Consider the following 24,056-nt stretch of genomic DNA (forward strand, 5'->3'; position numbering starts at 1 on the left):
GCGCCCATAGTGAATTTGCGTGACGTGTAATTCTGCTCAAAATACTAAATAAAACCGACTTTTTTCAGCCATGATGTTATTGGGACACTAGCTGCAGCATTTGGTCAATTGACGCCCATGTCAAAATATTTCACCTTTGCTGTAATGGAGGAGGGTAAATAAAAGCGGTGGATGGTATTAATAGGAATAGAAAGTATGTCTCGAATACGGGACTTTGGGAGCACAGTTAGGTAATGACGTTTCAGGTTCCATTTTCCCACAATGCATTGAGGCAGCGTTTTGGTCCAGTAAAGGCTGAGGGCGCCCGATGCGATGAATTGCAGAGAGGCTACTATCCAGCAATTATTACCAAACTGAGACAATTTATGAACTCCTCAGCTAAGGATCACATGAGAAACATGCCTTTCTGGTACGCGTTGTGTATTCTGAGTGGTTTGTGAATTTCTTCATTGTACCCTGGTTTTCGGAGGATTTTCCCCGTCGGCCAGACGCATACTGAGCAGGCGATGAGCTCGGCCTCCGCAACGCCGCAGCAGATCAGAGAGAGGCTGCTGCAGGCCATCGATAGCCACAGCAATGTAAGTACCCCTGGATAATCTTACCAACACAGAGCTGGATACACGACATGTATTAAAACACAGAAAATTGATACGCGTAAACAACAGAATTCCATCCGAAGTGATTACACGGCAGTGCAAATATTTGTTGGGTATAGCATGAAGTAAAATGGCTGGTTTAGAAACAGCGAGCAAACTGTTAGCCGAAGCACAGCGGCGAGCTGACGAACGAGGCGTTGAAAGTGTCCTGTAACAAACGGGGTCTAAAAAGTGTGATGCTATTATGCACTTGTTATGTATGTTTAAGTATACACCAGCAGGTTCGTTTTCCTCACGCCTAAATTGCACCGCGATTAACGTTAGCTTTGAGCTAACTACATCTCACCAGTAGGTCACCGGTTAGGGTTAGCTTCATAAAGAATGTTAAACGCTTTTAACATATGAAAGAGACATTGACGTTCATAAACGTGCCTTTATATGGAATGGTTGATACGTATAACTTTGCAGTTAGCTTAGTTGTGTTACAAGGTGTTTCAATGTATTCAGCTTACAAAATGCTTTCAAAAGCATGGACGACATTTGGAATATGTGTCGGGGGCAAGCCATCTCAGAACAGTAACACTGTGGGGTACGATGTACGTCATAATTAACATGTTTTTGTCCCAGCCTAATATAAATTATTCCCTGAATCCTCAGTTGAAGGGCACCATTATTATCTTAACTTTTGACCATCCCTGGAAATGTAATTAGTGTTAGACAAGACCCATTCCATTTACTTTTAATGCCATGGATATTTTTTTTGTCCTTTTTGAATGTAAATTATATGTATTTATGTGGCGATTTTTACAACTGTCACAACGTAGCTTTACAGAAATCCAGTAATGGGGCAGTGGCAAAAAGTCAGTTCATCCTGCTAGATAAAGAAAATTGGCTGTAACCAAGTAACCATAATAAGTAATGTTTGTCAATGGCTATAATAATAACAAAAGCAACAGCAGCAAATTAATGGATTAATACATTTCATGTAAAACGTCAGTGTAGTTGGCAAATGGTAATACAATACATCGGCTGACAATATATTATTTGCTGATATGGATTTTTTTTTTAGTTACTGTGATTGGTCCAATTGGTCCAATATTGGAATTTTAGCCGATATTACATCAGATAATTTGGCACCTTATTTGTGCTTGTGCATATACACTGACACCTGCAAATACACTACTATGTGATCCGTGTTGACGTTTAAGTTTCTGCAGAGTACAGTGTCTGGGATTAAATTTCTCTGTGGTAAAAACTAATTTAAATATCAACAACGCTCAATACACACACACGTCAGTTTATTACATATATAGCATATATACACACACAATCTCACACAGCAGGTTAAAGAGCAGAAAGATACTCTCAACTACCACAGTGCAGGAGCCCTTCTTATATAAAATATAATTATATACAAGTTTCACGCTTATTTAGAAGATACCTTTGTTTTAAATGATGATAATTTTAGGGGCCTAAGACATGTGCACAGTACTGCACATTCAATGAGGTTTGTCCTGTATGATTCTGTTAAAGGCAGGGAAGCTGCATGGCAGCTAAAGGTGTTTATTCTTGAAATTAGTTCCTTCTATGAGTTGATTATTGGGCCATTTGATTGTCTCTATAGGTTGTCATAGAGGGATGAATGTCTGTATATTTTTTCCTGATTTGCAAGAGCTCCGTCAAATGTGTTCATTTTTATTAAGCTACCAGAGGTGCACAACTGTGCGCAGCGAAAGTACTCCGGCACTGTGTTGCCTCATATTGGTGTGCACACCCTCACACCTGTTATAGTCCGTCAAATATACCTTAATATTCCTGGGGTGATGCTTGAATGATTGAGGACTTAAAATTCATGTTTTGTATGCTCCAGTGTCCAAGGAGCCAAACACGGACAGCACCTGAACAGACTTGGGAACAGCACAGGATCTGTTGGACTCCCTTCTCAAAGTTGTTTTTAAAACATGGCACAAAAGAATTTATCTTGATAGTTAATCTTTCTCAGCCAATAAACCATAAACCTGTATCGTCTCCAAAGACCTTAAAGTTCTCTTTGCAGAACTGTCCGTTAAATCCAGCAGCAGTGCAACATCAGCCATTTACACAAATTACAGACCCTACAATCTTTTGTACTGAAATAATCCACTTAAAGTAACTGTTTGACTACATGAGTAACAACATAATTCAGCAAACAGTGGCCCTTTGGCTACTGTAATTTGCTCTGAATTACAGGCTGTATTAAGAGGAGGATGGTTTTGTGAAATTTAGTTTGATTATTTATGGTTTGATTGTTTGTGCATTTTAATTGATTTCTCCTAACGTTTGATTATAGTTGTCAGATGATACTTTCAACATCTTTCAAACATTATGCACAATTTACGCATTTTCAGGAGCAGGTGTAAATTCCGTTTGTACCTACGAACATTTTGAGACTACAAACATTTTGATGAATACGGATATTTACAAAACAGTGATTTATGAAGGATTTACGTGCAAATTAATTCTGCTCGCATTTCATTAATGAGGCCCATTGTATCCAATAGTTTCTGCTTCAGCTATTAGAGGGTGATTTTGATGTTAATTATTGCAGTGCTCAAAAGCATCAAATGTGCTAAAATAGTGAAAGTAAATAGCATAACATGAATAAGACAGTACTAATATGCACAGCTAGTTCAGCTGGCAAGATGGCGGAGCGCATGGCTGAAGAGGCTCACAGTTCTCCCTTTCCGTGCTCTTTTTTTTTTTTTTTAGTTCCTTCTTTCTTGAACATCCGCTACACCTGCCAGAACCTTTTTGGACATCAGTGAACAGCACCAAATATCTGTTTTGACTATTTTTTAACACACACACAACATCCTGGAAAACATAGTGAGACCATCTGGCTCTCCATGGATTGTTGTCAGGTCTAGGAGGCGGCAAAGACTGAGAAGGGAAAGGAAGCAGAAGCAGGGATGCAGGTATGGTGTTATGCTAAGTCTAAGAAAACAACCACACAAGCCACCTTTACCAAGCCTGTATGTCTCCAATGCCAGATCCCTGGCGCATAAAACGGAGGACTTGGAAATACAGCTTGCTGGAAATGTCTATGTTCGTCACTGCTGTGTTTTGATTATCACAGAAACTTGGCTTCACTCAGGGATACCCGATGCAAGCATGCAGCTAACAGGTCTCACTCAGGACTAAGGACTCGAGTAAGAGCAGGGGAGGAGGGGGGACGGGGCTCTGTATTTACGTGCATGGTATCTGGCGTAACAAGGGGACTACCATAGACAAACACAATTCACCGAATTTCGTGTACATGTCTGTAAGATGCCTGCCTTTTTTTTTCTACCGAGAGAGCTAACAGTATTGATCGTAATGGCTGTGTATATTCCAGCTGACGCCAATGTAGACATGGCACTCTCTTTCCTGCTGAGCACCATAAACGAACAGCAGCAGACGCACCCCGTAATTGCAGGAGATATAAAGGCCAACTTTAAGACTGTATTCCTGAAATTTTATCTACATGTCAAGTGTTCTACTAGAGGGGAGAACACTCTGGATCATGTTTACACCATTAAGCATGCATACAGAGACATACCCCTTCCCAAACTTAGCCAGTCAGGCCTTTCCCTCCTGCTTTTCCCAGACTACACCCCCTCAGACGTAGTGCCAGACCCACCATAAAGACTGCTACAACCTGGCCTGGAAATGCACTCTCCAAACTACAGGACTGTTTTGAACAAACAGACTGGGAATTATTTGAAGACCAGGAACTGGATAAACACAGAAACAGTACTGGACTGTATTAAGTTCTGCATCAAAAACCCTTGGATTACCAGCCAGGTCTGCACTCTGCTCAGAGCTTGCAACACTGTCTTCAGTTTAGGTGACAGAACTCAGTGCAGTGCAGTGCAGCTTGAGCCGACCTAAATAGAGGTATTAAAAAAGCCAAGGGGGACCATAAGAGGAACACAGAGTCCCATCTGTCCAGCAACAACACACGGGAGGTGTGGCAGGACATACAAGACATCACAAATTACAGAGGCTGTAACCTGACAATAGAACACCCGTGTATGTTGCTAGCAGAGGAGCTAAATTGCTTCTTTGCTCGCTTTGAAACATCTCTGCCACACTCTTCTGCTCCAGCCCTGCCCCTACTGGTTCCAAATCCAGTCCTGCCGCCACTCCGACCTGGCTCCTGCACAGCTCCACTCACTGTACAGGAACATGTTGTTAGAAGGGCAGTTCCTGTACAGTGGCCACCAAAAGCCACCATCCCAGACAGTGTACCTGGTAAGGTGATTAAAGCGTGTGCTTACCAGCTCGACCCATCATTCACCAGAATTTTCAGACTTTCCCTGGCCCAGGCAGTCATCCCTCCCTGCCTTAAATCAACAAAAATCATCCCAGTGCAGAAGTCATCTCCCATATCCAGATTATCATCTAGTGGCCCTCACTCCGGTAATCATGAAGTGCTTCCAGAGACAGGTTCTTCAATGCATCAAGGAGTACCTCCCCCCTGATTTCGACCCCCACCAGTCATTTACACCTCCCGCTGCCTCAGCACAGCAAAAAGCCTAATCAAGGACAGCTCAAAGACAAACAAACTCAAGAACAGTTTTTTCCCAAAAGCAATAACCATTCTGAACTCACACATTTACAGCCTGGGTTACCAGATGTCCTGGAAAATCCAAGTAGAGTATTTTATTTTTGAATTATTTTTGCATGGCATTTGATGAACTTTAATTTTTTTAAGTGGTGAAATACTCAGATTTGAAAAATTGACATTAAAATAAATAAGAATTCAGAGTAAAAAAAATGCACACAAAAAATACAGACCCATAAATTCAAGTAAAACCAGTGGGCTTCTCAGAAAAAGTAAACTTGCACAGAGAGATCAAACACAGCGTTAAACATAACACAGTGCCCTATTCTCAAAGCCACCAATCACAGATTAGTACGTCGTTGTCCCCAATTCCTGCCCTGACCCCTAAGTACTTTCACTTTAATGACAGTATAAGCATGAACTTCAGGGGCTCAGTTTTCAACTGATAAAGGGGTCTGAAAGTAGAACTTGCACACACTTCATCTCATCTCTTTGTGTCCATTGCTTTGGTTCTAGTTGTGCTGAGCTTTGTTCAATTTTAGTATTTTACTGAATGCTCAGGCAGAAATGTGTTCTGTTGTTGAGATTAGGGCTGGACAATAATTCGATATCAATATATATACAAACCGGATTCCAAAAAAGTTGGGACACTAAACAAATTGTGAATAAAAACTAAATGCAATGATGTGGAGGTGCCAACATCTAATATTATATTCAGAATAGAACACAAATCACAGATCAAAAGTTTAAACTGAGAGAATGTATCATTTTAAGGGAAAAATATGTTGTTTCAAAATTTCATGGCGTCAACAAATCCCAAAAAATGTTTGGACAAGGCCATTTTTTACCACTGTGTGGCATCCCCCCTTCTTCTTACAACACTCAACAGACGTCTGGGGACAGAGGAGACCAGTTTCTCAAGTTTAGAAATAGGAATGCTCTCCCATTCATGTCTAATACAGGCCTCTAACTGTTCAATTGTCTTGGGCCTTCTTTGTCGCACCTTCCTCTTTATGATGCGCCAAATGTTCTCTATAGGTGAAAGATCTGGACTGCAGGCTGCCATTTCAGTACCCGGATCCTTCTCCTCCGTAGCCATGATGTTGTGATTGCTGCAGAATGTGGTCTGGCATTTTCTTGATGAAAAATGCAGGGTCTTCCCTGAAAGAGATGACGTCTAGAAGGGAGCATATGTTGTTCTAGAACCTGAACATAGTTCTCTGCATTAATGGTGCCTTTCCAGACATGCAAGCTGTCCATGCCACAAGCACTCATACAACCCCATACCATCAGTGATGCAGGCTTCTGAACGGAGCGTCGATAACAACTTGGTTTATCCTTGTCCTCTCTGGTCCGGACGACATGGCGTCCCAGTGTTCCATAAAGAACTTCAAATCGTGACTCATCTGACCACAGAGCAGTCTTCCATTTTGCCACTCTCCATTTTAAAAGACCCCTGGCCCAGCGCAACTGTCTAAGCTTGTGGAGCTTGCTTAGAAATGGCTTCCTCTTTGCACTGTAGAGTTTCAGCTGGTAACGGCGGATGGCACAGTGGATTGTGTTCATTGACAGTATTCCTGAGCCCATTCTGTTATTTCCTTGACGGTGGCATTCCTGTTTGAGGTGCAGTGATGTTTAAGGGCCCGGAGATCATGATCATCCAGTAGAGTTTTACAGCCTTGACCCTTACGCACAGCAATTGTTCCAGATTCTCTGAATCTTTTGATGATGTTATGCACGCTTGATGATGATAACTTAAAATTCTTTGCTATTGTACGCTGGGTAACACCATTCTGGTATTGCTGCACTATCTTTCTGTGCAACAATGGTGGAATTGGTGATCCTCTTATCATCTTGGCTTCAGAGAGACACTGACACTCTGAGAAGCTCTTTTTATACCCAATCATGTTGTCAATTGACCTAATTAGTGTTAATTGGTCTTCCAGCTGTTCGTTATATGCTCAGTTTCCTTTTTCCAGCCACTTATTGCTACTTGTCCCAATTTTTTTGGTATTTGTTGACACTGTGAAATTTTGAATCAACATATTTTTCCTTTTAAAATGTTACTTTTACTTTTACTCAGATTAAACTTTTGATCTGTCATCTATGTTCTATTACGAATAAAATATTGACATTTGCCATCTCCTCATCATTGCATTCAGTTTTTATTCACAATATGTTTAGTGTCCCAACTTTTTTGGAATCCGGTTAGTATATAACAATATAAATTATTTCTATATATTTTTTTCTTTTTAAACAAATATTCAATATTTCAATAAACATTATTTACAACATCTTTCACTGACTGATGTTCATTACAGGGCACTGTCAGCAGTTCAGTGCACTCAATTTAAAATTAGTTTAAAAATATTAACATCAACAAAGCCATTAGTTTGATGGTGATATGTTCCTTTTTCTTGTTTTTTTTTTTATTCTGTTTATATTGTTATCAGAATCATATTGTGTCAACCAAAATTAAGAAATATATTGTGATATGAATAAAAGATTACGATAAAATCTGACATGCATCTTTTACTTTCTGACAGAAAGGCAGCTCCTCTGTCCATAACCCACACAAACACACGGGACACAGGGTTTTACTGCCTTTCTGATGAGATCACCACAGCTTTTCTCTTTAACTTTACACAAAAACAGATGAGATCTCTAGATTATTTAAGACACAATATCAGAGTGCAAATGGTTTGATCAACATTTTAATGAGACTTTGAATCTCAGTTACAAACAGCGCTGTTTTTTAATCATAACTATATTCTGCTTAATTAAATGTAAAGATGGTTGTGTTTAATAACACCGATAATTATCATCTTGGAGTAGCCGATACCAATATTAATGATCGATCAAATCAAATTTATTTGTATAGCACTTTTTACAACTTATGTTGTCACAAAGCAGCTTCACAGTAAAGACTAAGTTTTGACATGAAATGTAAAGAATGTAAAAATCCCCAAGGGACAGAGGGAAGGAAAAACTCCATCAGTGCTGTTAGAAATTTGGCATTTAAGAGTCAGGAGACTGGAGTGCGGCGTTGACTGGAGTTTATTTACACATACACAGGATCATGTATGAGTACAACTTGATGATCTCAGTTTGCCCAAATACATTTTAGGAGGTTTACATATACATTGAGAATTGGGGGGAGGAGTAGGAGGAAGAAGAGGAGTGAGAGGAGGGGTATGTAGAATAAGGGTGATGAAGAATATGGTATTCAGGAGAGGAGTAAGAGGTGGCGTAAGTATGAAGAGGAGGTGTGAGGCAGGCAGGAAGGAGGGAAAAGGTGAGAGAGGATGGAAATCTGGAGGGGTAGGAGAAAGAATAGGAGTGAGAGGAGGGGTAGGTGTGATAAGGGTGATGGTTGAAGAAAGAAGGAGATGGGCTAGACGAGTAGGTGTGAGGGATGATGGTCAAAGAAAGACACAGATTCTCTCAGTGCTGAGGAAAAAACCTTGGGAGGAACCAAGGCTCACAAGGGGGGAGCCTATCTTCCTCTTGTCATTCTGCTGGTAATATTAATTAGGAGTCAGTGAAAAGTTCAGTGTAGGTTGGGCAGCTAGTCTAAAGCAAGTGGTGGTGGCTGGAGAATGTGCAGATAGTGTGAAGCAGGATCTCGACAGTCAGTCATCCATCGGTGTCCAGCCGTACAGGTAGGCGGTCGTTTACTCTGAAAAAGGTAGAGGGATAGACTTAGTTTTGATCAGTTTGGGTGTATGTAAAGCAGAGAAAGAACATCCCTCGATCCTGCCGCCTTTATTTAAGGAGTAGCATTAACTACCAAAACTAAACTGAGCAAATGAGTTTCTGGAAGATCATTCCAGAGTTTGGGGGGCTTTATAAGAAATGGATAAGGCATTTCTTACCTTGGCAATGTGGCAAAGATGTAAATAAAAAGCTGTCCAAGTGATTCTGCCTATGTGTTGATTGAATGATAAATCTGAATCAATTATGATATCAAAGTATAACTGAAAATTCAGGAAGATTTAAAATGAAATCTGAAAATTTTTTTCTTGCCACTTTTGGACCTAGAAGCTGAACCCCTGTTTTCTTAATGTTTAGAAGGAGAAAGTTACATTTAATGCTGGTTTTGCATGAATGGATTTCTAGAGGGGCGATACTTAGTGCAGCACCAGGTTTTTGTTTTGGAGAGCTAGGGAGAGTGCGACCGAGTGAGGGAGAGAGTGTTTGAGCGAATATGAAATCAATTCACAGTAGAATATTTGAGTTATGAGTGTTCAGCACTTTGGAGAGTCCCAGGCATCAGATTTCAATGTATTTTTTTTTTCCTGGTCAGCACAACTTTTTTTTTTTTAATGTTTGTGTGTTTACACTGCCAGAACACAAACAATTTCTTGCTCCATCTGCACAGTTCTTACACCAAATCAATCGTGTGATGGAATTTGTTTGTTGAAATGATTCATAATCAATAGAGGTATTTTTAATCAGCAATGACCATGTATGCTTGTGTAACTAAAATTTTTTTATTCCTAATTCTCTGTGTGAAACAGCAGACTTATGTGTGTGCGTGTGTCTCAAATAACAGCATATCGACACCTTCCACACAACTCCTTTTGTCTCCAGACCAGAGAGAGGAGACAACCGAGACCAACTAAATAGGGTGTGCATAGAATGCATTGTGAAAGGTAAAAGATATGCAAAAGAGAGTTAAACAAATGGTAAAATGGCTTGGAGTCATACTAAGAACAGGATACATTGAAATGTGATTGAAATGTAAAAAAGCGAGCAGATGGTAACTTCAGAGGGTGCCATGGTAATGAGGGTGGGGGGGGGAATTACAGGTATGAAATACTCTGGTTAAGAAATGGTCAGTGAGAGAGGAAACGGTGCTACGTGTAGTAGTCTCTCTCAATTAAATAAATTATTGTTTTACTTGATGCCGACTCAGAGACTCGGTTTTCTTATTTCTGTCATAATTTTCCACCACAATTGCGAAAGGGTTCTTTCTCATACAAAGTAATTAGATTTGCAGTGAGGTGTACAGTTTTTGTATAGCACTCATTCAAATAGGATATGGTCCCCTAATGGGAAATATATAGCCGGAACACTGACATTTTTCTGCCACTTTCCCAGACACTCATAGACAATGCACAGACTCATGCACATGGAGCCTAAGACCATAAGGCACTGACTTAAGGAAGATTAATATGACCAGAATTTTAAGGTGGAGTGTGAAATTCCAACAGCAGTTTATTGAACGAGGTAATATAAATATAATGGGAGTCTCTTTAACCAGTTTGCGCTCCTGCTCGCTGGATAAATCAGAACTTGCACCAAAACACTAACACAACTCAGCGAGGTATTGTTCTAGAAACATAATAAGCATAAAATAAATGGGTCTACCTTTCAAATATATGGAGGTTGAAAATAAATTTATTTTTACCTGGTTGTTATAGAAAGATAAGTAACGTATCTCTCTTCAGACTGCAACCCTTGAAGGCCCACCCATTCGTATTCATATGATAATAGAATGATAATGCAGTCTCTTTATTGGAGGATTACGGCAGGTGAAAACGCTCATTTTAGTCATAAAAACAAATGCACATGGCTGTGTTTTCACACAGAGAGAGGAGCTTAAAGATGGCACAGTCATCTTAACTGCCTGATGAGGAATGGCTTCATTTTTGTGATTAGTAAGTGAAACATTAACATTTCATGTTAAAACTTTATTTTTACTGGATTTCTGTGAAGCTGCTTTGTGACAACAACAGTTGTAAACAGCCCTATAGAAATAATTTGATTTCTCACCTGTGTTTTCATATCTATCTCATGAATAGTCAAAGTGTGAGCCACAGGTATTGAGAAAAACTGTGTCACATCATATTTGTAGCAATATGCTACTTATGTAGCTAATAAAGCTACATAAAATGTTAGAGAGCTGTAAACACCAGTGTAGCCAACACCCATGTCAACAAAGTTCAGAAGTCAAAAGAATACTTCATAAGTGTTCACAATGTGTTTTTTCACTATATTTTGACACCTTTGAAAATAGGTTTATGGGAAGCCCATGTTTAAAATTAGTTTAAATGACAAACAGATGAATGACATACATAAATCTTTCACGTTTTGGAATTTTTTTAGGTAGGAGAAATGGGCTAAAATCAACTCAGACATGTCAGAAAGGCCTCAGATTCCAGAGGGTTCATCACCCATTTTCAGGTTACTCCTTCTCTACTGATGTTACAGCTAGTTTTGCTAATTGAATGACAGAACTTCAGCTAGGCTCAGAAATATTTGGTCAGTGATACAAGTTTGGGCATTTTGGCTGTGTACCAAAACACACATTAGATAGAGTTATATCAACACAGTTACAAAGTGCAAAATCTCAGCTTTTATTTGAGGGTTTTCACATCTTAAAGTGGACATGAAACACTTTTCATTTTTATGTGTTTTCTGAATACTTAAATGTGTTTGAAAAAATATTTAGAGAATATTTTATATACATTAAATTTTAATTCATTCTGATAGTGTCGGCCATATTGCCGTTGCATCAGTGATCGTCACGAGGTTGGTTGGTTGGAACCAGACACGGGAGGACATGGGCGGACGACAGAAACGTGCTCGTGGTTTTGGCAATATCATGGCTTTAGACAAATCTGGAAGGAATTTTGATTAAGTTCCAAGAAAGCCAATGGCTTATACCTTGGAGCGACTGAGGAGAAAAGAAAGAGGAATGGTGCAAACATGCGTTTGTGTAAAGGAGCATCCAGCCATTCCCCCAGGTTTGGAGAGGGTGGGAAACGCTAAGTGCTGCACATGTTTTCACTGCACTGAAATGCCGACTGTGAGCGAGGCCATCTGCTGCCAGGAGGCTAATGTACAGGTGCTGGTCATAAAATTAGAATATCATGAAAAAGTTGATTTATTTCAGTAATTCCATTCAGAAAGTGAAACTTAACCTATATTATACTCATTCATTACACACAGACTGATATATTTCAAGTGTTTATTTCTTTTAATTTGATGATTATAACTGACAATTAAGAAAAAGCCCAAATTCAGTATCTCGGAAAATTAGAATATTTAGTTAATTAGGTTAATTAGTTGAGTTAATTAGGTTCAATATTGAAGACACCTGGTGACCCAAAATAATCAGCTAATTAACTCAAAACAAAGGTATGGAAGCAAATCTATCTCATCAGACTTTGAAATATTACCACCTTTTGAATTTGTAGCACTGAATTTTTTTGCACTGAAATTATGCATCTGAATTTTGGTGCTTTTGAATTTAAGTCTTCAGATTTACACTTCTGAATATTTTGCTTCGCAATTATGCATCTGAATATAATTGCTCTTGAATTGAACTTGTGAATTCTCAAGAACACGTTTTCACTGTTATTATTTAAGGTTAATAAATTCAGATAAAAAAAAATCAAGCTTAAAATAATTCAAACTATATATTTCTAGTTGCTCAAATTCAATAGGCCAAATTCAGATGCTAAAGTATGAGTTACAAAATTCAGAGTACACATCCGGGATACAAAGGATAAGCAATCAATTAATTTGGATTTTCTGTTTCACCTTAAATGGTGCACTAGTTGCATTCTGTCACTGCTAGATGGCAAAATAAGAACACAAATTCCATACTGTGGAAAAACTACACATTTAGCTTCCTTCTGTGGAAAATAATTTCAAAGTGTCTCAGAAAGGCTCACTAAAGACACAATATAACAGACTATTGATATCCTGAATATGAAGAAATTTTACTGTGGAGATTTTTTTGTAATGCTTTAAGAACCACCCCGCACAGATGTATGTGTTTCAGCTGTCGCATTCCTTGTATCGTCACTCTTGAACAAGAGACAGCGTCAGAATTCTCTCACCTAGGCTAAAAGTAAAAAGGACTGGACTGCTGCTGAGTGGTCCAAAGTTATGTTCTCTGATGACAGTAAATTTTGCTTTTGAGGTCCAGTGTAAAGTTTCCATAGTCAGTGATGGTTTGGGGTGCTATATCATCTGCTGGTGTTGGTCCACTGTGTTTTCTGAGGTCTAAGGTCAATGCAGCCATCTACCAGGAAGTTTTTGAGCACTTCATGCTTCCTGCTGCTGACAAACTTTATTGAGATGCCGATTTCATTTTCCAACAGGACTTGGCCCCTACACACAGTGTCAAAGCTACAAGTACCTGGTTTAAGGACCATGGTTCTTAATTGGCCAGCAAAATCTATGGGGTATTGTGAAGAGGAAGATGCAATATGCCAGACCCAACAATGCAGAAGAGCTGAAGGCCACTATCAGAGAAACCTGGGCTCTATAACACCTGAGCAGTGCCACAGACTGATCAACTACATGCCACGTCGCATTGCTGCAGTAATTCAGGGAAAAGGAGCCCCAACTAAGTTTTGAGTGCTGTACATGCTCATACTTTTCATGTTCATATTTTTCAGTTGGCCAGCATTTCTAAAAATCACTTATTTGTATTGGTCTTAAGTAATATTCTAATTTTCTGATATACTAAATTTGTGTTTTTCATTAGTTGTCAGTTATAATCACCAAATTAAAAGAAATAAACACTTGAAATATATCAGTCTGTGTGTAATGAATGAGTATAATATACAAGTTTAACTTTTTGAATGGAATTACTGAAACCAACTTTTTCATGATATTCTAATTTTATGAACATGCCCTGTACATATTATGTGGATGTCCCTTACTCTGCTTGAGTTTTAACACAAATAGTTTATACAGATGCACCCATGTAGACGGTTTGACATGTTGCAGGAACATTGGCCTTCTCTATAGCATCAGTTGTGGCTCATTGAGCTTGATTGTTACGACCCAGTCTAGGGTTGAGCCGTAACAGAATGAGGAATGGGTTGAAATTAATATATATGAAGGGAATAACTGTAACAGATGTAAATGGTGAAACAAAAAGGACACAAACGGAAACACAGAATGAATAATGAATAGAATATATATTGTAAATGTGATATGTACAATGAAACCAAACACCAGTGAACTTCAGGATGGCCTTTAGCCGACAAAAACAACAAACAAACACCCCTCCTAACTGACCCACAAACAGCTCTAACTTACCTAAGTGTAAACAAAAGGAAACAAAAGACAACACCTTACCTTCCTCCCTGTCTATCCACAAAAACACACACAAAACCCACTCCCAAAACAAACGGCAGCCAACCCTACTCTGGTGAAATATATACACAGTGTTACAATAATTTACAAAAGATAGCTCTAGCATCAGTATTCAAAAGGGCAAAAACAAACTCGTAGTCGAAATAGGAATGGATCAAAGTCAAAACCAGGCAAACAGAATTCAAGATACACAATACAAATCACAGCACAAAACAAAGCTCTCTAACAGCGTACACAGACATGTATTTACGACTCCCGCCGAGATGATTTAGACGAAGTGATGACAGACACAACACATGGACTGGATGATGGACCGGACTCAGGACGATGAACAAACACACGAACTGGAATATGGAATGAACTGTAGACAGGGGAACAAACAGACTGGAACAGATTGCAGAACCTATAAATTTAGAGAGAGAGAGAGAGAGAACACACATACACAGCGCAGCGTAACAGTAGAAGTACCAACAGTAGAAAGCACCAATAGTTGACCAAGTTTAATTTCTTTAGACCTTATTATTTTAGTCTATGTACTTCATTTTATGGCTGAGAAATATTGGTACAATAAACTGTAATATAGTATATAGTAGGTCTGTGCAGTGTAAGATTATTTGTGATGCATGTCTGACAGTTTGTGATGTGCGTACTGTCAGGGGGTCTGTGTGTAATATTAGTAATGTGTGAGCTGTGCTCTTAAAATCGGACCGGCTACTATAGTTATATAAAAATATAAAATATTTAAATGCAGGTGGGTGGGGGGGGGGTTGCTTTGCTCTACAGCCAATCAGAGTGCAGCTCTTGGCTTTTAACACGTCAGGCATTTAAAGGGACCCTGTACTCTGAGAAACAAGTGTAAACAATAGAAATATACTCAGTACATCCAGTACACCATAACAAAGTGTATTTCCTATTTGGTGAGGGTAAATGGCCACTTCAAGAGGTACAGGAGACTTTTTAATTATGATAAATATTCATGCTCATATGGTATGACCTGTGCAGGTGAATAGGATCTTAACCCCCATATAGATCAACAAAACAATGTTTAGTTTTGTAGTTTTATCTGGCGGTGAAAGAATTTACTACTCTCCCATAGTGTTGCTAAGCAGTTACAGTCATTCATGTTAGAAATGCACATACAGGACTATTTAAGCAGGTCTTATTCTGTGGATATTTTCCTAACATGGATATATGTGGTATCAGCTGAATCTTAAAGTTTACTTTAAGTAATTTAAGTAAGTACTTTAATAAATATCAATAAAATGTTGTGGCTTACAGGCCCCTTCCAGAGATTCAGCATGAATTCTACAAATCACAAATGCACCTATAACTCAAAAACTCTTTCCCCAAAAATTTCAAAACTTCAAATGCTTTATGAGGATCAGATGACATGATGTGGTGCCACTGCAATCCTAGATGGTTCTATAACAAAAAAAAAACATTTAATTAGTTACTGTCCAACTGTAGTGCCCCCTTTTGGTAGATTTTGATCATATTGGTCATGATGCTTCAGGGTAAGGCCCTACATACTTATGTCAAGTTTGGTCTTGATTGGGCTTAATTTGTTTAAGTTATAGCTGAAAGAATTTATAAAGCTCTGCACACTTCGATTAATTGATATATTGCGGCAACAGTTTGCCCAAATGTTGAACTTTATTTTTTTTTATAATTATTTACCTACAGGTTCTGCAGATTCCAACAAGGTCAGTTGTTTGGGCATAAAGTGAAATTCCAGAGACTAGTTCATATAGTTTCAATTTCAAACAACTGGCCATTGAGAAAACACAATGCATATTTTGACAACACTTGCAGTTACAAATTTGAGTAATTTGAAAAAGTGCTTGAACTATAAAAAGCTGTGGTGAACTCTTCACAAAGGCAGTAACAAAGTTCTACACTCAGACCTTGATCAGTTGAACACTGCGCCCCTTTTGCTCATGCTTAAACTGTCATTAAAATGCTCACTTCAAGGAAGTACTTGGGGCTTAGGGCAGGAAATGGAATGGTGTGATACTGCTGTGATTGGTGAATTTGAGAAGAGGACACTGTGATTTGGAGTAGATGGCGACTCGAGCATATCATAGGACATTGTGTGCTGAAAGTATGTGTGGAGCAGCACACTGGAGTTTTCACGGACATCCTCAACCTGTCCCTTGCCCAGGCTGCTATGCCACCATGCTTCAAATCCATGTCAATCATACCAGTATCAAACACTCCAACCCGACATGCCTGAATGGCTATCGCCCTGTAGCACTCTCACCCATCATCATGAAGTGTATTGAGAGATTGTTCCTGGCACAACTGAAGGACTGCCTTCCACCCACACTGGATACATATTAGTTTGCATACCACACCAATAGGAGCACAGAGGATGCAGTCTCCATTGCGCTACATTCTGTGTACTCACATCTGGACAATAACAGGAAGCAGAACATCTGGCCGCATTGTGTGCTGACAATAACCTGCTCCGTTACACCAACAAAACAAACTCGTCATAGACTTCAGGGAGGAGAAAGGTGACACACACAACCCCATCTATATCAGCGGGATGGCTGTTGAACATGTCGCCAGCTTCGAGTTCCTGGGAATACACATCGGAGGATCTGTCCTCCAACACCTCCAGCCTGGTCAAGAAAGCTCACCAGCGCCTCTTTTTCCTGACGACACTAAAGAGACAACACCTGTCTCCAGCCATCTTGGTGAACTTCTATTATTGTGTGATTGAGAGTTTCCTGCCCAGCTGTATTACAGTCTGGTATGGGAACTGCACTGTTGCAGACCGCAAGTCACTACAGCAAGTGGTAAAAACAGCTCAGAAGATCAAGGGACTCCACTTCCATCAGTTGAGGACGTCCCGAAGCAATGCTGTCTGCGTCGAGCTCACAGCATTCTTAGACTCCTCCCACCCTGCTCATAGTCTGTTTGCCGCCTTGCCCTCTGGCAGGTGCTTCAGGAGCCTCCAGACCAGGACAAGTAGACTGAGGAACAGCATTTTCCCCAGAGCTGTCTCCTTACTGAACTCTGTCCAACATTAACACTCACACATCTGTATTCTGGTCATTGACTCCACTACATTTTCTGTACTATATATTGCATTGTATATCAATTGTATGTTATATTTCAGTTTTGACACATTCTGCATATTCATTTAATATAAACATATGCAACACTTCCATTGTAAACCAAACTGTAAATTACAGGGGTTGGACAATGAAAGTGAAACACCTGGTTTTAGACCACAATCATTTATTAGTATGGTGTAGGGCGTCCTTTTGTGGCCAATGCAGCGTCAGTTCGTCTTGGGAATGACATATACAAGTCCTGCACAGTGGTCAGAGGGATTTTAAGCCATTCTTCTTGCAGGATAGTGGCCAGGTCACTACGTGATGCTGGTGGAGGAAAACGTTTCCTGACTCGCTCCTCCAAAACACCCCAAAGTGGCTCAATAATATTTAGATCTGATGACTGTGCAGGCCATGGGAGAAGTTCAACTTCACTTTCATATTCATCAAACCAATCTTTCACCAGTCTTGCTGTGTGTATTTGTGCATTGTCATCCTGATACACGGCACCGCCTTCAGGACACAATGTTTGAACCATTGGATACACATGGTCCTCCAGAATGGTTTGGTAGTCCTTGGCAGTGATGCGCCTATCTAGCACAAGTATTGGGCCAAGGTAATGCCATGATATGGCAGCCCAAACCATCACTGATCCACCCCCATGCTTCACTCTGGACATGCAACAATCTGGGTGTTACGCTTCTTTGGGGCTTCTCCACACCGTAACTCTCCCGGATGTGGGGAAAACAGTAAAGGTGGACTCATCAGAGAACAATACATGTTTCACATTGTCCATAGCCCAAGATTTGCGTTCCTTGCACCATTGAAACCAACGTTTGGCATTGGCATGAGTGACCAAAGGTTTGGCTATAGCAGCCCAGCCATGTATATTGACCCTGTGGAGCTCCCGACGGACAGTTCTGGTGGAAACAGCAGAGTTGAGGTGCACATTTAATTCTGCCGTGATTTGGGCAGCCTGTGGTTTTATGTTTTTTTGGATGCAATCCGGGTCAGCACCCGAACATCCCTTTCAGACAGCTTCCTCTTGGGTCCACAGTTAATCCTGTTGGATGTGTTTTGTCTTTCTTGGTGGTATGCTGACATTACCCTGGATAATGTGGCTCTTGATACATCACAAAGACTCCCTGTCTTGGTCACAGATGCGCCAGCAGGACGTGCACCAACAATTTGTCCTGTTTTGAACTCTTGTATGTCACCCATAATGTTGTGTGCATTGCAATATTTTGAGCAAAACTGCTCATGCCCTGCTAATTGAACATTCACACCCTGCTTTTACTGGTGCAATTAATGAAGATTGGCCACCAGGCTGGTCCAATTTAGCCATGAAACTTCCCATACTAAAATGACAGGTGTTTCAGTTTCATAATCCAATCCCTGTAGTTCATATGTATGTCACACTTGTATATGTATTTTTCTGTTCCATCTGTTTGTCATGTAGTATTTTCTATCCAAACTGTATATTATGTTTACAATACCCCTGTAACATTCACATGTATATATTACAAAATTTTAAAATACCTCTAATATGTTCACATGTATATTTGCCCATACCTCTGTCTATATTTTGTATATATTGTACATTCTGTCACTTACTGCTTATTGCACTCTGGTTAGATGCTAAAATACATTTTGTTGCCTTGTACTTGTAGGTGTGTAATGACATTAATGTTGAATCTAATCTAATGCTGCGTTCGATCCCTCTGTGGAAGTTTACTCTGTCTGAGAAGCCCGGTGGTTGATTTCTGTCCTAGATTTGTATTTTTGCAATCTCAATTTTTAGACATGAATTTATGGGTCTGTATTTTTAAAATGTGACTGTTTTTTATCAGAATTGTTTAAATCTGCATTTTTAAATGTGTATTTTACAAACCTGAATACTTAAGAACCTCAGAATTTCAAGTTTAGCAAATGGCATACAAAAATAATATAAATATACAAATATAAAATATTCAGACAAATATAAATAAAATATTCAAAATTCAGATTCAAATTGATTTAACTACATAATTATTTCTACTTTGTATTAACTCTGTCCTACTACCATAATTATAGCTTATTAAAATTGGTTTTCTAGTAACCACCAACCAGACAGCAAACTCCCTTATTCCACACCCAAGCAACCCCCCCCCCCTCCTGTTCCTGCAGCTCTACCTGGTGTTGTCCTGATCCAGCCATGCCCCTATGCATTCTGTACAAGATCTTGGCCTTGTCTCACTTGCAACACCAGCAGCATGCTTGGACATGCAGAGACCATTTGGGCTAACACATCATTTTTGCAACTACTTTTACCCTTCCACAGATTATCTGACCACCACCTGCTCTGTCTCACATTTTCATCATTAATTATTTGCCTTCATATCACCTATAACTCATATCTATAAATTCACGTTTAATTCTGTTCTGTTATTAGTTTTGCCCTTTAGTGTTGACCAGAGGAGGATGGTTTCCCCCTGAATCTTGGTTCTTTCCAAGGTTTCTTCCTCATATGTTGAGGGAGATTTCCTTGCCATTGTGCCCCTGGCTTGTTCATAGGAGACTTGACCCAGAACTCTGTGAAGCTGCTTTTTGACAACTACTGTTGTGAAAACCGCTAGAATAGTATGACATGTGATATAAAAAATGGTAAAATCCTTGTGAATAAGTTAATACAGTGCTACATAAAATGTTTTTGTACTATTTTACTTGTAAGCAGAATTGGTGCAAATCTTTTTTTTTTTTTTTTTTTTTTTTTTACTCAATTATGAATCACTACATTACAAAAATTCTTCCTTTTTTTATACAAATTTGTTGCTGCAATAATTTTTCTTTTCAAATATCTACAATATGTATTGTGGCCTGGGTTCCCAAATATTTGCATACAACATATTTATGTATTTACGATTTGTTTTGCATTCTGCAAATGTTAATTTGCTCATAATTTTCTTTGACAGATCTGTAACATGGTTGCAGTACTTGACGTTATCAGCAATTTGGAGAAATATCCGATCACCAAAGAAGCACTTGAGGTTGGTAATTATCTAATATTTAGCATTATGGCTTTCTCAGATGTTCTAACCCATTCAGGAGTACAATTGAATGAGTTTAATGAAATATTGGTCAAAAATCTGTTATGTCATAGCTTCACAAACCAGTTGAGGAATAAAAATCTTTGAATAATGACTTTGAATATTTTTTTAATGTAGGAAACTCGTCTAGGAAAGCTTATAAATGATGTGAGGAAAAAGACAAAGGATGAAGACCTTGCTAAACGTGCCAAGAAACTCCTTCGAAACTGGCAAAAGCTAATTGAGCCAAGCCAAAGTGACCCTTCATCTCGAGGAGTGCCAAGTGGCCCAGGTTCTGCCAATGGTGGTTCTCACCCCTGCCGTCCAGACCCATCTGTACCACAACCAGCTAAAACTGCACCAGAACTTAAAACCAGAAATGACATCCATAATACATTCTCTCTGATGGCAGAAAAATCAAGAAGCCGGAAAAACAGGGACCAAAGAAATAGCCCGAATATGCCAACAAAAATGTTTAAAACATTAACGCATGGGCAAATGTTTTTGTCCACCCCACCCTCAAATGGAATTGCTGGCAGCCCTGAGCCTCTTCTGGTAAAACAAGATGATACAGTTTCTGATAAGAATTGTCCAGAGCATCTTGAGAATGATAGACAAAACAAAATCCCTGTCAATCCTGTTAAACCTCGTCCAAGTTCCCCTGGCCTTACCAAAGTCCCTAGCACTTCTTCTTTACTTAAAACTTCAGTGTTACAGCAGCAAACAAAAATAATAGATGGGACTGAGAAGGCTAATTCCAGTAGTCACCATTTCTCATCATTAAATCCATGCAATGTAACACAAGAAACATTGGCTAACAGGTCTTCACCTTACACAGCAAAAGGGATTTTCCTTAGCCCATCTCAGAATTCTGTCCAAGTGCCCTCTCTAATGCCTTTAACACCCCCAACTCAAGTGTTTAATGCTAATGATCCCTCAGTTCTAAACCTAGAGGATTTGCACAGATCAACAGAGAGAACTTCTGAGCCCTTGCACAGTATAACACATGAGCCTTCAGAGATGCATAAGCAAATCTTCTCGTCTGAGGTTTCTAAGGATGTGCCAGAAGTAACCTTTAACAAAAAAAGAAAGAAGTACAGGGCCAGAGACTACATGGTAAATCTTCAAGGACAGTCCTCAGAAGACCGGACAAAGCCTGTTCGATTAAAAGAACGCAGATTGACGTTTGATCCAGTGACTGGACAGATCAAGCCTCTAACTCCAAAGGAATCTCATCATGAAGAGGGTAGCCAGGGACAACCAGTTTATGAACCTCCAAAGACTGAGTTACCCCAGCAGAGGCAATCCATGACAGTTCCCAGTCCTTTCCATCACACCAACTGGAAAGAGCTCTCAAGAAATGAAATAATTCAGTCTTACCTAAACCTTCAGAGTAATGTTCTTAGTTCATCTGGAGCACAAACACACGGAGCACATTTTTTCATGTCTGAGTATCTGAGACGAGAGGAGGATGGTATTCAAGAATCCAGAAAGACACATGTTTTAGTACCAAGTGGATCTTACACAGAACTCCCTGGGGTGAGTCGGGAGGTTATGCTTGAGGACCTTCACAGAATACATAAGGCACACTGGCCAGGAGTAAACGGTTGTTATGACACAAAGGACAACTGGTATGATTGGACAGAGTGTATATCTTTAGATTCTCATGGTGATGAGACCAGATTAAATGTCTTGCCATACGTCTGCCTAGACTAAGAACACAGGAGCTCTGATGGCTTTACATACAATTTGCATTGCCCCAATGTGAGTTTAGTGACAGAAATCCTGGCCCTGTTTTTCCATACTGAAGTTTTCTGATAATTTAACTGAAAAGGGGTCTTAAATAAATTAATAAATTAAAAACAATAATAAAAGATGTCCCATTTGTAATGTGCTGCTACCAACCTTAATTTGCAAAAAAAAAAAAGAGAAGTTGTAAGTAATGGCTCAATAATAGTTTCTGAGCCAGTACCTGCACATGTGAATAGTCTGAGCAAGTTGAAAGCAAGACATAATCTTCAACAGTTACAAAGAGATTTATGTGACAAAGAATAAATTATACTTTTTTAATCTTGTATGCATCTATTTATTTGACTTTTGTTTTTCTCTTTTTGTTACCAGAAGGGTTATCATTTGAAATGTATAAACGACCAGCGAGGCTTATTGATTTTTTTAAATCACATATTAGACCATTTATTTTTAATGTACATGAGGCTTATACATATTTGTCTCTCGTGTGCTAACTATCGAGCCATCAACATTCCAAACCTTACTTGTTCTTCACATTAATTTTGGTTGTGTATAGGATTTTCAGGATAAAAAAAAAAGTCTGTTTTTCTTAGATTTTAAAACAACAAAGTTTCTTTCTTGGATAAATCGGTGCGCAAGCTTTACAAAGGAAATAATACTTTCATGCCCTATGAAAAACCATGTAAAGTTGAAAGTGATATCCCAGATTTTGATACTGTGTGGACCAGAAAGCATGAAAATGGTGTAACTGGTTGTACTTACATTTCGTTACATGTTCATTGTTTTACAAGACAGGAAAAGAGAAAAATTAAAGTTAATTTGAATACACTTTGCAAATTTTGGGCACTAAAGCGTTCTTCCCTTTTTACATGAATAACTGGAGACCACACACCATTGGACAGATTGTTGCAGTGTCTGCTCATAATTGTCATATTCTTACAATCCATATAAAACCCAAATATTGGTTTGTTAAGTAAGATATTTGGACCTCAGGCATTTTAATGGGATGATTCTTTGTTTTGTAGAAAACTGGTATATTGCTGGTAGATCCATTCAGGATGTGATTGTATTACAAAATGTTTTTGACACAATATGAATGGTGTGGGTTTTTTTTTTTTTGTATTTTTTTTTTTTTTTATATATAAAAGGTGGTGAAATTTATTTGCTTCTGGATTACACTGTGCTCTCTTAACTTCGCCCTACCAATGTGCCTTTGACAATTTTGAATGGCTTCTGCTAGCTTCACACATATATTATATATATATATATATACACACACACACACACACACAAAAACCTTAAAAAACCATTGCAGGGATATGCATTGTTTGATGCAATGGTCATCTAGTGAGTTCCACTCCTGTTAAAGGTATTGCAAATCTACAATAAAGCCAAAGGCCAGCTCATTTTGATCCAATCATTTTATCAGTACATTTGTTCAGTGTTCAGTATGTCTCATATGTTTAAAATAAATGAACTGATTTGAAACATTGCAATAATGGTAAATTGTGTTAGTAACAATTTATTTCATTTGAATTAATGTGTTCTTAATTAGCTGTGGTGGTGGAAACCTGTAAAAGAAGGCAAACAGTCTAAAAATTACAGACCATATTAGCAAGCATCTGGTACATGCAAAACATATCTACAAAACGGAGGGTTGGAATTTATCCTATTCCACAGACTATTTCTCTGTTCTCATCCTTTCCTGTTGATGTCTTGGTCACTCTTTCATTCGTCTCCTGTCAGATCTCTCTGCTAGAGGTAGCCTGAGGCCATGTCTACAACTCACAGAAGTTGCTCAGGTAGTGCAGCTCATCCAGGATGGCACATTAATGCGAGCTTGGGCAAGATGGTTTGCTGTGTCTGTCAGCACAGT

General features: G+C 39.0%; 1 protein-coding gene across 1 annotated transcript; it reads left to right on the forward strand.

Moving 5' to 3' along the window:
- Positions 1-231: 231 nt before the first annotated feature.
- LOC136678967 (mediator of RNA polymerase II transcription subunit 26-like) lies at positions 232-23,614 on the forward strand. Its single transcript, XM_066657180.1, has 3 exons — positions 232-578; positions 20,318-20,392; positions 20,570-23,614. The coding sequence occupies exons 1-3, from the start codon at positions 507-509 to the stop codon at positions 22,145-22,147; spliced, it is 1,725 nt and encodes a 574-aa protein (XP_066513277.1). The 5' UTR covers positions 232-506; the 3' UTR covers positions 22,148-23,614.
- Positions 23,615-24,056: the final 442 nt, after the last annotated feature.

This window comes from Hoplias malabaricus, chromosome Y (assembly GCF_029633855.1).
Source record: "Hoplias malabaricus isolate fHopMal1 chromosome Y, fHopMal1.hap1, whole genome shotgun sequence".
Taxonomy (NCBI): domain Eukaryota; kingdom Metazoa; phylum Chordata; class Actinopteri; order Characiformes; family Erythrinidae; genus Hoplias; species Hoplias malabaricus.

Excerpts from the sequence above, each read along its gene's own strand:
- LOC136678967 (XM_066657180.1), top strand. The coding sequence starts at position 507 with ATGAGCTCGGCCTCCGCAACGCCGCAGCAGATCAGAGAGAGGCTGCTG. Across the intron at positions 579-20,317 it reads CCATCGATAGCCACAGCAAT|ATCTGTAACATGGTTGCAGT; the intron begins GTAAGTACCCCT and ends TTTCTTTGACAG. Across the intron at positions 20,393-20,569 it reads TCACCAAAGAAGCACTTGAG|GAAACTCGTCTAGGAAAGCT; the intron begins GTTGGTAATTAT and ends TTTTTAATGTAG.